Raw genomic sequence first — 18088 nt, 5'->3', positions numbered from 1 at the left:
TACTATCTTATGTACTGCCAGCTCTACTAATGAAAGCTGCAGCCCTAAAAGGTCCTCACATTTGATTTTCTATAGTGTACCTACTGTATGTCAACTATGTCTTGGTCTTGAGTATTAAAGGACCACAACAGAAATTAGGTATTCATTTAACTTTATTGTGTTATCCAAGGCATTTTAATTTAATACGTGTTTGGTGTAATGTATGTTTGACCTTTTAAGATGTCAAATAAATAATAAAAATAATGCTACGTACTGCTTCTAGGTGAAGGCAGAATAAAACAACTTATCCCATGATTTCATTTGTTTGTATTTTCAACATGGCTGCACCAGTCTGACAAAACTGTGGTGCAGTTTTCACTAACTTAACTTACGTACTTGTATTACAACAAATATACTGTAACCTACTTTTTCAGCTCATGAAACTAGAATCCCCCCCCCCCCCCCCCCCCCCCCGTATCTGACCACGTCTCCCCTTCTGTTCCTGATATATGGAAATGAATAATGGCCAGAACAGTGTTTTTACAGAACATCATGATGTCACAGTGATATTGACCTTTAACCTTTTAGATATAAAATGTCATCACTTTCTCCTTTCTCCTCAGACATTTGTGTGAAATTTTGTCATTATTAGTATATGAATTCTGGAGTTACGGACAAAAACCTCTTTTGTGAGGTCACAGTAACCTTGACCTTTTGACCCCCAAAATCTAATCAGTTGATCCTTAAATCTAAGTGGATGTTTGTGACAACTTTCAGGAAATTCCCTCAAGGCGTACTTGAGATATCTCATTCATGAGAATGGGACCGACGCAAGGTCAGAGTGTCCTTTGACCCTCCAAATCTAATCAGTTCATTGTTGAGTCCAAGTGGACATTTGTGCCAAATTTGAAGAAACTCCCTCAGTGATGTTTTGAAATATCGCATTCACGAGAAGAGGACGGACATAAGTATGGACGTATGGCCGGACATCTCGAGAACATAATGCCCTCGGCCACGGCTGTCACCAGTGCAGAGGTATAACAAATTACAAAAACAAACAGTAGTTGAGTAATATTAGATGCACTGAAAGTTACTGAATAGTGATTTTCAGACAGAGATCATATTTGAAGCAACACAAACTATCACACCATTTTCACATGTGTGATTACTTTCAATAACAACAGCTCTGAACTGAGATCAAAATATATTCAAGTCCTCAGGTGGCATTTCTGCACCAGTTTTCATACTGTAACAGTATGCTCACTGCTTTAGTGCTGCCGTTGGCCTCTTATCAACATCCACTCAGTGTCTTTTTTTCTGGGTTTCCTCCATGATTCATCTTGTCTTCTCAGCTGGGCTTCTCATCATCCATCCATCTAGAATGAGTGTTAAGGCATCCCGACATCACATTATAAATATCCAACATTTCAATGACACAGTTCATGGGAGAAAAAAAATTGCACCTCACAAAAAGTCCACATGTCCACAGTTTCTGTTCATCAGTTCGTCTGTGTGTCCTTCCATCCACAGTCCATCCATCAGGTGGGTGGGGGCTGCATACTGTGTGGTATGGTGCTGTTTGCTCCACAGTCGATGTACTCATATGTCTCCAGGGAGAGCTGCTCATAGTGGGCCAGGTAGTACACTGTCATAGACATCCTGAAGTAAAAGGACAAATCAGCACAATTATATTCATACTGACAACCACCTGAAAACAGCGGGAGCACAAATTAGCAGTTTTTAAAATCCTGACGTTTTAACATGTTGGACTTGATTTTAAATTCAAAAAATAACCTGTAGATGGTAAGACTGGCCATTTGCTATATTTTTCCTTACAGACCAAAACCAACAATCCATGTAAGACCAAAACACACCAGCAGCGAATAACGCACATCAGAAATCGCCCCTGTTATTTACAATGTAGAACACTCATTTAGCCTAGCATCTTTTCAAGGTATTTAATTTGATATGGCTTTTTATATGCTATTCTAAACACATGTGCAGTAGGTGATATGGCCGGAATTCTGGAGTTTTAACAGCGGTATTGGCTGTAAAAAAGAAGTCTGGCATAAACCCTGTTACGAACAGATCATGTTTTGGCCTTAAATACTCACTTTTTGTGGCGGCATTATCCCAGCAGGAAATAGAGCAATGTCTCAGTAAAAAACAAAATCTTTTTGTGGCATTAAAACAGCCCACATTTGATGCCTAAAAAGCAGCTGTAAAACAGTAATGACTCGCTAAAACACAACCGGTATTGCTGTTTGTTGGTCTCCAACAGTGGTCTGCAGCTTGGTTTGCATCTCACCTAGTGATATCGCCATCCACATTCCCCTCCACCTCAGCTCATACAGTGCCCTCCAAAAGTATTGGAACAGTGAGGCCAATTCCTTTATTTTTGTTGTAGACTGAAAATATTTGGGTTTGACATCAAAAGATGAATATGGGACACGAGATCAACATTTCAGCTTTTATTTCCAGGTATTTACATCTGGATCTGATACACAACTTAGAAGATAGCACCTTTTGTTTGAACCCACCCATTTTTCATGAGAGCAAAAGTATTGGAACATGTGACTGACAGGTGTGTTTTGTTGCCCAGGTGTCTCCCACTTACATTGATTATTCAAACAATAAATAGCACTGAATGTCTGAGCTCAGTTTCAGATTGGGTACAATAGGTTTTGCCTGTGCAGACTGCATTTAGAGGTGGAACCAACATGAAAACCAGAGAGCTGTCTATGGGGGAAAAGAAGCAATTGTGAATCTGAGAGAAGATGGACAATTAATCAGAGCCATTGCACAAACATTGGCCATAGCCAGTACAACCATTTGGAATGTCCTGAAGAAGAAAGAAACCACTGGTGTACTAAGCAACAGATGTCGAACAGGTAGACCAAGGAAAACATCAGCAGTTGATGACAGAAACATTGTAAGAGCTGTAAAGAAAGACCCTAAAACAACTGTTAGTGACATCAGCAACAACCTCCAGAGGGCAGGAGTGAAGGTATCACAATCTACTGTTCGCACAAAACTTCATGAACAAAAGTACAGAGGCTACACCAGAAGATGCAAACCACTCATTAGCAAGAAGAATAGAAAGGCCAGGCTGGAATTTGCCAAAAGGTACAGAGATGAGCCTCAAAAATTCTGGGAAAAAGTTTTATGGACTGATGAGACAAAGATTAACTTTTTCCAAAGTGATAGAAAGGCGAAAGTTTGGAGAAAGAAAGGATCTGCTCATGATCCCAAACATACAAGCTCATCTGTGAAACACGGTGGAGGTAATGTCATGGCTTGGGCTTGCATGGCTTCTTCTGGGACGGGCTCTTTCATCTTCATTGATGATGTAACACATGATGGCAGCAGCAAAATGAACTCAGAAGTCTACAGAAACATTTTGTCTGCTAATTTAAAGAAAGATGCAACCAAACTGATTGGGAGATCCTTCATCATGCAGCAAGACAACAACCCAAAACACACTGCCAAAACAACAAAGGAGTTCATCAGGGGCAAGAAGTGGAAGGTTTTAGACTGGCCAAGTCAGTCTCCAGACTTAAACCCAATAGAGCATGCATTTTACCTGCTGAAGAGGAGACTGAAGGGAGTAACTCCCCAAAGCAAACAACAACTGAAAGAGGCTGCGGTGAAAGCCTGGAAAAGCATCACAAAAGAAGAATGCAAAAGTTTGGTGATGTCAGTGGGTCACAGGCTTGATGCAGTTATTGAAAGCAAAGGATTTGCAACTAAATATTTAGTCTCATTCACTTTAATCTATTTTAAGTTTATATGTTCCAATACTTTTGCTCACCTAAAAATTTTGTGTTCCATTACAAATAATGCTATCTTCTAAGTTGTGTATCAGATCCAGATGTAAATACCTGGAAATAAAAGCTGAAATGTTGATCTCTTGTCTCATATTCATCTTTTGATGTCAAAGAGTAAAATCTACAACACTTCTCTCACTGTTGGATGCTGCATGGAGTTAACACAGTTGATCTTTGAGCTGTTGTCAAATAAAGGCAAACACAGTGTTGTTTTTCTTTCCCAGTCTGAGATGTGTAACTGTAGCACTGTGGAGGATTGTTTAATCTGTTCGCCAAGAGTCACATGAGCATTGGCTTCACAGCACAAACTGGGGCAGAAGTCAACACACATACTGTAAATGGATTTTCCTCTGCTCTCTGGCATGAGTCTCAGCATTGACATTAGTGAAACCATCCTAAGAATGATACTGAATAAGAGACGTAAACAGAAGTGGAAACATGGTTTCAGATAGTTTTGATTGTCATAATAGTTTTTAGGTCCCTAAAAATCACATTCAGAGTAAAACAAGCGCAAATTCTCGAAAGCTGTAACTTCCATCCCAAATTTAATCCTCCAAGGGCAAAAACTGTGGCAGCAAAAGGCTGAGGAAATTTTTGTCGATCGATCAACCCACTGATCAAGCAACTTGTGAGTTGCAGCTAAAAATATTACAGAGAAACATTTTAGCATCTCAAACCATATTAGCAAGCGCTCCAACCATTCAGTATTCTCCTGACTTTTAACTTGTCTTTGTTGTATGTTGGTGCCCTGACACATGACTGAACATAATATGATACTTACTGTAGATGCAGATACAGAATGTGGACAGGCAGAGAAGCTTTCCTGCAGTAGTTACTGCAGGGAAAAGAGTGGTAAAAACAGCTCGTGAGTGGTAGTGCCAAAAATGTACAATGTACAGGATTTATAATAATGGCAATATTGATAATCCATGTTTTGAACTGATGAAGCAGATGATAATCACAAACAGACAGTAAGCTGAAACAGGAACATATCATATCTCTGGAGGACAAAGCTAACTGCTATCAGGTTAGCTAATGTAACAGGTTCTACCAGTGTGCAGCATACACGTGTAATTCAAAACCAACAGCTCTATCCCATAGTGTGCACAGAGCTGAGAAGCTCTGGAATACAGTTGGATGACCACCACTATTTAAATGCAAACCTTTTCTTTGATGTTTTACAACTTTTTTAATCTGAATGATAATTTGCACACTTCTTTAGCTTGAGCACAGCTAGGAGTCCTGTCTTTAACTGTTAGAGCACACTGAGTCTTAATGAATAAATCAACAATGAATTTAGTTTGTTTTTTTTTACTTTGAAATGAAGAAAAATAATCTCTTCTAAACTCACTTGTACTTTCAGAGCAAATATACCTTCGGTGGACAGGCTGAGTGATTATCTATGCTTTGATAAAAACAAAGTTAACTGCCAACACCGTGACCAATTTATCACCTCCCATGGAGTTTATCAGAGGTAAAAACACAGCATTTTTGTGAATGCTACATTTTAGAGTTGGAACAACAAAACTGCAATTTGCTACCATTTCAAGAGCTGTTAATAACTGACAGAATTGTGCTATTAGAAAGTTACAGTAAGACTGGCAGCTCACCTCAGATCAGGGTCTGTCAGTTTGATGGGGATCACAAAGGAATACTGGAAGGAAGTCAAGAGGCAGAAGAAGATCATTGACAAAACTATTCAAACTGCACAAAAGTTGCATTTTAATTGAGCATAAGAATAGTTTAGGCAGGACACAATGGGTGTTTCTCAATGTCAAGGCAGGATCCTCAAATGGCCGAATTTGAAGGATGCTACATCATTGACCCCCGCCGAAGGACTGTTCCAATGTCAAGGATCCTTCCGAGTTTCACGAAGGACTGAGTCCTTCTTTCAGAGAAGTTCCAAGGATGCATGTGTGGATCAGGCGCGCCGGATTCGTTTCAGAAGTGGGGGGGCCAAAAAGTGCTGTGCATCTGGGGCTTGTCACCGTGTGGGTGTGGCTACCTGTGTAATGTCCAGTTAATAAGTTGCCGCTGTTGCGCAAGCTCACACTCAACTCAGGCTGTACTTTAATCCCTGATCACTACGCACCTGTAACTAGTCCCTATTATTAACTGGACATTACACAGGTAGCCACGCCCACACGGTGACAAGCCGCAGATGCACAGCACTTTTTGGCCCCCCTCACTTCTGAAATGAATCCTGCGCGCCTGCCCCCCCGCTTCTGGCGCCGTTGGTGTGGATCCTCCGCAGGTATAAAATCCCCAGAATGCTTTGCACAGGATTTACTGGAAGTGAGGCGGGGCCTCTGCAATGAAACCTGCACCAGCAGAGCTTGGCAGGATTTAGACAAATATGTCTTTTATCTGGATTAATGGCTCTAGGAGTTTTTATCATACAGAAACCTCTTTCCAATGTGTCCATTGCTGAAGAATAAGATTTTCAAAATAACGTTGATTTAGATAAAACATAAATGTTTATAAATGAATAATTTACAGCAGAGATTGAGTGCTGTGTCCACCTTCCCTCCTCCTTCGACTGTTCATGTGATAATGACATGATAATTGCTCTAATTCTTTTGGTGTCAATTGGTGTGTCTTTTGGGGAAATCACTGCGAGAACAGCCACAGTAAAAACATTAGGATTACCCGGCAGTATAATGTGAAATGGCGCAGTCAGCTGTGTCATCAGATCAGATCTGTTCATATTACTACAGTGGAGTGTGTGGTGACACACACATAAAATGTGGATCACTTTGAAGTGATTCTGTGTGTGAGTCTGTGTATATACTGTTAATGATAATTTAGAATGTATGCGGATTACTGTTAATTTATTATACTGATCTGTTCTGTACGACATTTATTGCACGTCTGTCTGTCCTGGAAGAGGGATCCCTCCTCAGTTGCTCTTCCTGAGGTTTCTACCGTTTTTTTTCCCCGTTAAAGGGTTTTTTTTGGGGAGTTTTTCCTTATCCACTGCGAGGGTCATAAGGATAGAGGGATGTCGCATTCTGGATGTCACTAACTCGGCTTCTTCTCCGGAGCCTTTGTGCTCCACTGTCTCTCAGATTAACTCATATCGCAGCGGTGCCTGAATAGCGTGACGTGTGTGGTTGTGCTGCTGCCGTGGTCCTGCCAGATGCCTCCTGCTGCTGCTGCCATCATTAGTCATTAGTCATACTTCTACTGTTATTATACACATATGACTATTGTCACACATGTATACTTCCAGATATTAATACATACTTTCAACATATTGTACCACAGTAGCCAGAACTATAACTATAATATTATTACTTTCAATAATGTTGTTGTAAGCTACTGTCATTACCTGCATCTCTCTCTCTGTCTCTCTCTCTGTCTCTGTCTCATTGTGTCATGCGGATTACTGTTAATTTATTATGCTGATCTGTTCTGTACGACATCGATTGCACGTCTGTCTGTCCTGGAAGAGGGATCCCTCCTCAGTTGCTCTTCCTGAGGTTTCTACCGTTTTTTTCCCCGTTAAAGGGGTTTTTTGGGGAGTTTTTCCTTATCCGCTGCGAGGGTCATAAGGACAGAGGGATGTCGTATGCTGTAAAGCCCTGTGAGGCAAATTGTGATTTGTGATATTGGGCTTTATAAATAAAATTGATTGATTGATTGATTGGTATACTGTAAAGCCCTGTGAGGCAAGTTGTGATTTGTGATATTGGGCTTTATAAATAAAATTGATTGAATTGATTGAATTGAATTGAGAACTATTTTTCAGCTGCTTTCTTTACCTCATTACTCCACTTACTCTTAAATATGATCCAGAAATATATTCTCCCTAAAAGTCACGAGACTCTGAAAATACTGCTACATTTGTTTGTACAAATTGTACAAAAACATCAGAGAGTGCCAACATCCTTAACTGGGAGGTATCCTTGACTTTGAGAAACACCCAATGTCAAGCTCAGCTCACATCCCAGCTACATCAGCTGATCTCAAGCTGATTGATGAAGGGGAGTCAGCTGATAGATCATGATTCCTTTCTATGCAACCCATTGGCAAATCTCATTCAAGGTGCCCAATTTAAACTGCTTTGACCTGTGTACTTGTTCTTGAATTATAACCAAAAACATGTTTTGAGGTCACAGTAACCTTCAACCTCCAAACTGTAATCAGTTCACCCTTAAGTTCAAGCAGATGTTTGTGCCAAATATAAATTCCTTCTAGGTGTTTCTGAGATGTCACATTCACGAAAATGAGAAGGTTGTGAGCTCACAGTGACCTTTACCTTTAAACACCAAAATCTGATCAGTTCATAGCTTCAAGCGAACATTTGTGCCAAATTTGGGAAATTCCCTCAAGGTAAATAAAGGTTAAATGAAATAAAAATATGGTGTTCACAAGAATGGGGCAACCCAATAACATAACAGCTTTTGCTGGCACGGAGGCATTAAAAAACCAAAACAAAACAAAACAAAATCATCGAACCTTTAGTTAGCGACAATAGCAACTCCAATTCAGCCTGCTCAAACCCCAGCAGCAAGAATATGATCCCGGCCCCAACTCCCCACCAAATCAGCAAACTTTCTGTTGCTGCTGTTACACAGGTTAGAGCCAGCGTTGCCACAGACAAACAGCCTGCTGGCTGAATTCAAGCTGCTACAGCTGCCAACTGAAGGTCTTTCATTAGATCTGTGTACTCCTTTCCTCCCAGCAAACTAATCTCCTAGCGGAGGGTTTGCTGGGTACACCAGCTAGCTAATTCTTGTCTCATTTGTGGTCTGATGAACAGAGCGGGGCAACGAGGGGCTGAGCAGCCGTCAGTATTGATATTGTGGTAAGCCGCCACAAATAAATCAATCTATGGGAAACACTGATGTATTCAAGGAAGGACAACAGATGCTCATTAAGTTTATTTTTGGTATGTGAACATTGACCAGAGGTTTTTCACCTCAGTCTTTAAATACTTCCTGAGTTCTGGACCCTGTGTGTGGCTCTCAGCCTTTAAGCCATTTGGTTCCTGCTGACGATCCTGTTTTTAAAAACAGTGCATGTCAATAGAGTTTCATTTTTCGAAAAATACTATTTCCAGCCATGGATTAATCCGATTTGGTGTCTTATCCTTAAGTTAATCTTGGAGACTTCGCTGAAAGCCAGGCTCTGTTTTTTAGGAGTTCCCTTTCCACATTTATACAGATCAGTTGTATGTTCACACCTGGAATCTGCCCACTAAAACCAGTCTGGTCTGATGGCAACTGAGCAGCTTCATTGGAGTAGTTGGAGATTAAGTGCCTTGCTCAAGGGCACCTAAGTGGTGGTAATGAGGAAAGAGAGTTTTCACTTTCTCCCACCATTTCCATGCTCATTTTACAGTTTTTGTATAACTGATATTAACAACTGAAACTATTCTTAATCATCCTTTTCGCTAAGATACAGTACACTGTATCCCCTTCTGTTCCTGTGAGGATGGGATGTCTCACCATTATGACAGACAGAGGTTGGACAGAGGTGACGTTCTTAATAGAAACTGTTCCCACCACCATGTCGAAGTTCAGGGCCTGCACTGTCAGATTGTAGGCCTGCACCACGGCAAAGTTGTTGTTGGTGATGTTTAGGACATTCTACAAGAAAACACAGTTATCATTTAATAACACATAATACACCGCCCTACAATGAGAGTAAATTGCATTATTATGAGAAATAACAAAATAAATCCCATCCATCAGTCCTTCCATCCACACCATTCACTTTTCTTTCTTCATCCATTACACCCTTCACTCTTCTCTTTCACTCTCTCTCTACCCACCGTGATGTTAATTTGGACGTCATCTTCAGTGAAGTAAACAAAGGATGACTTGACAGCTACTGGAGACAGGAGGACAGAGCGAGGAAACAGGAAGAACAAAACCAAGGCGCTGACCAGGAGGCACACACCAACAGACACAGCAACGTACAGCTTCCTGATAGAAAAGGAAACACCTCTGTGAACCCATCTCACCGCAGTTACAGTTTACATTCATGTCTGTAAAAACATGGAGTCTTCAGGAACATATTACCGTTGGTAGCAAAGAAGATCCATAAAATCAGCACAGTTTCAAGATTGACACCCAAGATTAGTGTCACCAACTCAGTAATTGACTAAATGTCTCCCCTTCTTTTCCTGAGACATTAAGTTATGGCCAGAAAAGTGTTTTTGCAGAATATTATGATGTCACAGCGAGGTTGACCTTTGACCTTTTGGATATAAAATGCATAATTGTGTGAAATGTTGTCATAACTAGCATATGAATTCTTGAGTTATAGCCAAAAACATGTTTTGTAAGGTCACAGTGACCTTTGACCACCAAATTATAATCAGTTCATTCTTGACTCAAAGTGGACATTTGTGCCAAAGTTTAAGGAAATTCCTTCAAAATCTTTTTGAGATATCTCATTCACGAGAATGAGGCGGACACAATGTCACAGTGACCTTGACCTTTGACCACCAAATTCTAATGAGTTTATCCTCGACTCAAAGTGGACATTTGTGCCAAATTTAAAGAAATTCCCTCAAGGTATTCTTGAGATCTCACATTCATGAGAATGGGATGGATGGACATCCCCAAAACATAAACGTGTTTCCACCAAACACTTTTGGTTTAGTACTTTTGGAACCAAAAGTAACCCTTCAGGCATGGTACCAAGACCCTGGGTCCATTTAGTTTTTCTACCGCAAACAGTGCTCTTAAATGTGGGCAGGGTTGTTGTCACTCACTACTCTGTCCAGCTCTCGCAGTATTTCTTTATCACCGGTGACAAAGATGGAAGTCTGCACAGAACGGGGCTGTATGCTGACATTTTCCGAACAAAATACAACAGGCTGCAGTGAGAGTCTCTCTCCATGGGATATCCAAAAATAGCAGGTTTGTGCATTTAGTCTTTCTTAGGCAAGCACAGGGGTTTAGTGTTGCCAGAGCCCAGAGAAATAATGCTCCTCCAAGTGAGGATAAGAATATATGCAGTTCACAGAATCCTGTCAAAATTAGTATATATTTCTAAACGTTTGAAGATCCACTCATTACTAAAAGTGTCATCCAAGAGAGACAATAAATCTGACGGAATGGTCAGACTTCTAATGGTGAAATTTAAGGAGTGTTGACAGATTCATGTTGTCAGTTCATGCATTGAGTAGCATTACAAGTCGCCGGCAGTCAGCCCAGTGAATTGACTTATTTTTTTCTCAGTCTACAGCTGCTGCAAAAGGCAGCAAAACATCCTTTCATCATGTAATATTCATTCATTGTGCAAATTAAGAGAAAGCATGTTGGCCGGTTCTAATAGTTCATTTTAAAGCCGATATTGGCCGATACGGATGATGTGCCGATATTATCATGCATCCCTACTGGAGCAATTTCCTAAAAGTGACTGTAAGCTGAAACCTACAAAATTTAATCACCCTATCCTTTAATCCATCAGGTCCAGGTGCTTTACTAGGTTGGATTCCAGCTAGGTTGGCTGCTACTTCTGCCACTGTCTGTACAATTATAGTTACAATACTGGTGTTAGTGAATATGTCAAAGTTATTACTATCACTGAAACTACAGCAATAGCTCTAAAGCTACACCTTATTGTGGTGGGACATCTTGTTTTTCACCCTCCCTACCTATCATAACAGTGAGTCCATTCCAGGCTTTCCTGGCATTACCACAGTGCTGAATATTTAGTTCTTACGTGTGTCTGGGTCTCAGCCTCTGGTCATTACAGGGGATGACAGCCACCAGCTTGCTCTCCTGACCTGAAAAACACATGAAACATGGATTCATATCAAGGATGGTAATGTAGGAGCAGATGTGATATTGTGAGAAGTAGGTTTGGGTGGTATCTATTTTATTTAGACTTTCCTGAAATTTCACCAGGGTAAATGGTATTAAGGGTATATGTGTGAGGCGCTAACTAACCCCTGATTCACCATGTTAGATGTGAAAATATGCTGTTTTTCCCCCATGGTCTCTGCCACTACCAGCCAGTACTTTGCCCTGTAATGTTATCCCCACCACTGGCAGTCGCAATGTTTGCTAACTCAGCAACCTGTTCCACCAGACTGACCTCTGTTTTGGCTGGCCCTGAAGTTACTTTGCTAACCCCAAATCAGGCTTCTGGTCGGGTATTTTTCAGTGCTAGTGTCAACAAAAAACCATGACAATAACAATATCTTACTTTGTTCTATTAACAAAGGAAGCCAATGTTCTCAAAAGCATCACTGTTACATTTGTGTTAACACTTGATCCTGACCAATACTGTATACTGAGACTGGAAGCAATGCTGCCATTTGAAAAAACAAACAAACAAACAAACCAGATAATAAGATTTAGTCAGTCATTTTTAACATAAATCCATAACATGAGCAAACGTTTAAGCATTCCTTGAATTTGGTTATTAAAAAAATGTGACCAAGATATGCAATGCACACCACAATTTACAATGTCAAAATACATTTTCATACAGTAACATAAACTAAGTGCTACCCATATAGTTAACTTTTAACTAGATGTCGGACCCCAAGATGGTGCCTCGTCAGGCCACAGTGTGAGTGTGTGTGTGTGTGTGTGTGTGTGTGTGTGTGTGTGTGTGTTACCTCTAGGTATACGTCCAGTACCCTGGCATGTGGGACAGTGCACCGTCTCTCCAGAGCTGTGTCTCCTGCTGTCATCCTTCTTAAGTATAGGCTGGTTGTCCCTGTCCTGGTCGCTCACACTGTACTGAGACCCCATCCCCCCAGTGACACCATCACACCTGCTGGGAACAGCCCCCATACCTGAAGAGACACAAAGAAGACATCAGTTACTACTCAACTACAAAACTTAAATGGACACAGTCATTCATTTTTGTGACAAAAATTAAATTAATTAGTTCTGCTTAAAGGTCCAATGTGTAGGATTTGGGGAGATATTTTGGCAGAAATGGTATATAATATCATAAATATGCTTTCTTTTGTGCATAATCACATGACTTAAGCAGTCCCTCTGTGACAAAAGTGTCAGAAAAACACAGATTTGTGATGCCAAACTGCTTTATTTACTGTGTATAATTCACCTCATGTTAAAAACCTCCTGAACAATGAACACTGATAGTAGGGCGGCATAGCTTGCAAAATCAAGACAATGATTCAGTTTGTAATAAAAGCACTAAATTTGGAACTTATGTAGAAGACACCTGGATATCGAGACATCACAGATTGGCATTCTGGTGATGACCATGGTGGCAAAATCACATATGTCTGTGACTTCAAAACAGTTTTGGCTGTAACTTTTGAACCAGATGAGCTACAAATGCAAGCTTGGTGTGTGTTACATGTTTTTTGACCACGAGAAACATATTGGAATACTTATTTTTATGACTGGATGCATCTGGACCCCTAATTTGCATATTTCCAAGATGGCAGCCATCTACAATAAGTTTTTTTTAAACTCTTTTGGCAAACTCAGTGTCTGTTTCATATTTTTAAGCATTAGAAACACAATGGAATACTCAGATATATGATTTATTTTTAAATAATATTATATCTTATTTATGCTCTCTAATTTGCATGCTTCCAATGTGGCCGCTATCCCAAAAACTTAATTTACACACATTTTCACCCAGATTGAGTTGTAGGGATGAGCTGTTTCCATTCTGTTTCCATGTTTGCAACATCACAGATAAAATGAATAGTAAAGTTAAAGTGGTGCAGTTGGGACTACTGCACATGCAGCACCTGCAGAGGTGGTTTGCACGTCTTCGCTTGAATGCCAAGAAGCAAAAGCGGCGCATGGTTATAGGCTTGTGCCAGTTTGAAAATTTTCCAACCGGTTTGATTTAAAGCCAAATATCTAACCGAACCGGTATATCGAATTATATACCTAATTTTACCACTGGGGGTCGCATTTGAGCTATTTTTCCCAATAAAAGCCTATTATAGGTGTAATGTGCTTCCAGTCCACTAGGTGGCGATAATGCTGTATTAACCGCCAATACACACAAGGTTACACAAGAAGAAGAAGCAGAAGGACACTTCTCTTGCAGCAGCAGAAGACAGTTGAGCGGAGCCCGCAGTCCGCGGAACCTCTGAGACAAACTAAACAAAACACTTGTAGGCTCCTCCACTTCATTTAAAAACGTACATAAACCTTATTAAGTTGTCATAATGCATGCTACAATGCAAGATAAGTTGAATATAGTCCCTTGATACGCCGCTGATGTGAAAAATCATACAGACTGACAATCATGTAAGAAGTTTCTAAGAAATGTCAGGAAAACTCATCTCTGATGCAACCTTCACATGTAAGATTTTACTCAAAATTCATCCAAAAAGCTCATTTAACACAAACTCCCTGCAGTATTTTGTTCACTATTTTGGGTAATGTACAGTCAATCAGTTGTTCTGTTCTGTTACTGTTATAGAGTGCCTAAGTCACGCCCCTTCCGGTGAAGCTCATGGGATTTAGATCGGAAAAAATATGAATGGCAGTGAATGAGGAGAGAAATATTATCTTTTGGTCCTGTTTGAGTTGTGACATGAAATCCAAATATGTCGTTATTGAATTTAAAACATAAATTTTAAGGTCAAGAAAGTCATACTTTGTGGTAAAATTGTTGAGATATAAGCTTTTGAAGAAAAAAAAAAACGTAATTAGAAAAACTACACAGGAGGCGGTCGCGTATGTGACGTCATAGCTTTCGCTCGCTTCCTGCAGCTTGGAGTGACTGCAACCTGGCACATATCACATAGACATCTTCAATCATAAATCGATTAATCATAAAACAGTGGAATTTCAGCGGGGAGGCCAAGCTGCAGGAAGCAGCTTGGCCTCCCCGCTGAAATTCCACTGTTTTAGCGGGGAGGCCAAGCTGCAGGAAGTGAGCGAAAGCTATGACGTCACATACGTGACCTCCTCCTGTGTACTCTTGAGTCTTCTAATTAAAAAGCTCATATCTCAACAGTTTTACCACAAAGTATGACTTTCTTGAGCCTAAAATTTATCTTTTAAATTCATTAACAACATATTTAGATTTCATGTCGCAACTCAAACGGGAACAAAAGATAATATTGCTCTCCCCATTCACTGCCATTCATATTTTTTCCGATCTAAGGTCCCATGAGCTCTACCGGAAGGGGCGTGACTTCGGCACTCTATGTGTTAAATATAATAAGAAATATTCATAAAATATGTCACTCAGTCTGGGGGCATCAGTTTACAAAGGGGTCACTTAAGGAAAATGGTTGGGAACCACTGGGTTAGGGTTTAGGGCAGGGGTAGGCAACCTGTAGCTCCGGAACAACATGCGCCTCTTTACCACTCTCCAGTGGCATCCTGTGGCATGGACAAAAAGAAAAAAAAAGATATGAAAATGGTAAGAATATGGTTATTTTTTTTAACATTTTAATTTTCTTAATCATTGTTGTAGGCCTCAAGTGATTCTTGTATTCTCCAATTGTAAAAATGTGTAGCCTATACATAGAACAAGAGAAATGTCTTATGGGTGCCCAGTGGCTTTGTGGGTAGAGCAAGCATCCCATATGCAAAGGCAATGTCCTTGCCGCAGTGGCCGTGGGTTCAATTAAAGCCTGTGGCCCCTTGCTTCCATGTCATCGCCTCTCTCTCTCTCCCCCTTTTCACACTTAGATTATCTTATCCAATAAAGGCAAAATGGCCCATAAAATCCTCAAACAATGTTTTAACATTTCATCAACTAAAATGTGTGCCATAAGTCTATGGTCTGGTGTCTTTTCCTCTAAATTTTGAAGAACCTCATAGGTGTGTCTAGTCTTGAGTCTCCCTCACTAGGTTAGCTATAGATTAAAAATCCAAATCAGGAAATGTCTCAGAGGACATTAATAATTTTGTGATGTGTGGACAGATTTGTTTGCTTTCACCACCAATTCTGCAAAGTTTAAGTACCAAGTAATCACAAATAGTCCACTGCAGAGTAGCCACCGTGTGTTAAAACATATTAATGAATGCTCATTTAGACCTATTAAGAATTTTAAAATGTAAATTTAGACTTAACAGGCTGTGTAATGGTCATTATAAGGCTCAACTATATTTAGAGGCTCCAGAAAGAATTTCTTTTGATTGCTTTTTGGTCAAAAATGGTTAAAGAGTAACTTTTGTATTTTTTTAACCTGGACCCTATTTTCCCATGTTTTTGTGTGTAAGTGCCAAATAGGAACAGTAAGTTTTGAAAGCAGCGAAACAGGCTGCAATGTAGTCACTTGAGGCAATTGTGCATGCTCAATTTACATCCACTAAAAGTGCTAATTTTGGTCACTAACAGGCTCAAAATATTAAACTAAGTGTATGACAGCATCATGGAAAGAATCACTACAGAAATTGACCTTTTTGTTAAAGAGTAACATCCTTTTTGTTTAACCAGAAACATCCCCAAAATTGCTATCGTCAAACCAAACAAACTCCATTTCAAAAAACTGTAATCTTATCATTGTAAAATACGCTACATTCAAAGTCGACAGAATCAAAATAAAACTCATAAAAGCCATCTTGGTGTGTCTTTTTCACTGTTCCAACAATCACCAACTCTGGTCTGGTTGAAATAAACCCTTGATTTACCCAGTTGGATGTGAAAATACACAGGCTCTACGCTAAAATTGCTGTCTGGTGGGTTAGGCGTTAGCGATTTTTGGGCTGTTTCTGGTCAATCAAATAGGATCTTACTCTCTTGCTAAAAGGTCTGTCTCTGTAGGGATCTGTTCCATAATGTTGTCAGACACTTAAATTACAATCTGAGACTTTCAGTGGCAAAAAGAAATAGTTTAACTTAAATTGACAGTGCTCAATTGCCCCAAGTGGTGACACTGTAGCCTGTTTTGCAGCTGCAACAGCCACGGTCAATACAGAACCAGTCCAGTTTCAAAAATTGTTGTTACCATTAGTCACGCTACCTAGCTACCTTTTAAGGCTGCTGAACCCTGGTTTAGGGTAAAGAGTCTATATACACATTAGAGCAGGGGTCAGCAATGTTTAATATCAAAAGAACCTTTATTTTTTAAATCTGTCTGGAATCCCAATACATATTTGTTTCTTATAATAAAGGAAACACAGTCTATTAAGTCTGAATTAGCCATAATTCTTTAGCCTATCATCATTACTAATAGTTTTAAATGAGCAATCATTAATATGTTTTACCACAAATTTGTTACACTCCAGTGAGCTATTTGTGATTACTTGGTACTTTTAACATTGCAGCTTTGGTGGTGAAAGTTAACAAATCTGTTAAAGCACTATTACATTCTTAATTTTCCTCCAAGACTTTATAGTTTTGTATTTGGAATCCGCAACTAGCCTTGCTAGGGAGACTCAAAATTAGCCCTGCCATTTAGGCTAGATTCACAAAAAATTAGGAAAAATTGGGAAAAAAATGTTGACATATGAAACACATTTCAGCTAACGAAATGTAAAAACATGTTTTTACTGAGTGTGTAGGCTGCACATTTTTACAACGGGAAAATGTAAGAATCCCATTCAACCTTTAACAATAATAAACAAAAATAAAAATTCTAAAAATAATTGTAATTGACTTCCAGATATTTTTTGGTCAAAGCACACAGAGCCATTGGAGGAAGGGCCAAAAAGCCTCAGATTGTCTCGAGTAACAATATCAGAGTAAGCCAATCAGAGGCAGGTAAGGCAAAGCGGGGCGGGCGGGTCATGCCTTCGTCATGATAGGAAGGAAAAGCGCCCACAGGACAGGTATGTTGTCAATTGCGCCTGCCTGGTACAGGTACTACTTCCCCACACATCATGTAGCCTTCACTGAACTGGGATTTGTAACATTTGTTGTTAACAGAACATATCGCAACAGCTTTCTACCAAAATCTTTGCTTTCTACAGCATGTCGTACTTTCATTTCCGCGCCTCTCTCCAGATGTTTCTCAGTAGTTGTGTAATTTCAGTGTGCTGACAGCTTACCTGTCCGCTGAGCTGCTATTGTAAGACGTGGACAGCGTCCTTGTCCTCAGATCGGTCCTTGCTGATGATCGACGATGTTTTTTTTTGTTGTTTGATAAGGTTTGGTGGTGCGGGAGGCAGTATCACAAAGTCACACAGCTCCGACCTACTGAGCCAGAGTCAAATGCGGCGTATTGCACACAACACACAAAGACTTCCGGTCACGACTTTCAAAGTAAAGAACTTTCATATCACTTCAAAGTCAATCTGGAAATCCATCGATAAAAATCCATCTTCCTTTTTTCTTTTCCTCTACAATGTAAATAGCAGAATCTGTCTTGAGATATTACTTCAAAGTATCTGCAGGATACTGATTCAGAAAGT

The 18088-nt window shown here is 39.9% G+C and overlaps 1 protein-coding gene across 1 annotated transcript; it reads right to left on the bottom strand.

The window, feature by feature from the left end:
* Positions 1-134: 134 nt before the first annotated feature.
* On the bottom strand, positions 135-17883 carry LOC117267737 (transmembrane protein 106A-like). The gene is made up of 8 exons (XM_078161719.1): positions 17726-17883; positions 12394-12573; positions 11490-11553; positions 9586-9739; positions 9260-9400; positions 5417-5460; positions 4588-4641; positions 135-1638 (listed from the first exon to the last, which is right to left on the bottom strand). Exons 2-8 carry the CDS (start codon positions 12569-12571, stop codon positions 1518-1520), a joined length of 756 nt encoding a protein of 251 aa, XP_078017845.1. The 5' UTR covers positions 12572-12573; positions 17726-17883; the 3' UTR covers positions 135-1517.
* Positions 17884-18088: the final 205 nt, after the last annotated feature.

This window comes from Epinephelus lanceolatus, chromosome 18 (genome assembly GCF_041903045.1).
Source record: "Epinephelus lanceolatus isolate andai-2023 chromosome 18, ASM4190304v1, whole genome shotgun sequence".
Lineage (NCBI taxonomy): Eukaryota > Metazoa > Chordata > Actinopteri > Perciformes > Serranidae > Epinephelus > Epinephelus lanceolatus.
The sequence above is the reverse complement of the archived record's forward strand: the minus strand, read 5'-3'. Positions and strand labels throughout refer to the sequence as shown.

Excerpts from the sequence above, each read along its gene's own strand:
- LOC117267737 (XM_078161719.1), bottom strand. The coding sequence starts at position 12,571 with ATGGGGGCTGTTCCCAGCAGGTGTGATGGTGTCACTGGGGGGATGGGG. Across the intron at positions 11,554-12,393 it reads TACTGGACGTATACCTAGAG|GTCAGGAGAGCAAGCTGGTG; the intron begins GTAACACACACA and ends TGTGTTTTTCAG. Across the intron at positions 5,461-9,259 it reads AACCTCTGTCTGTCATAATG|TATTCCTTTGTGATCCCCAT; the intron begins GTGAGACATCCC and ends ACTTCCTTCCAG.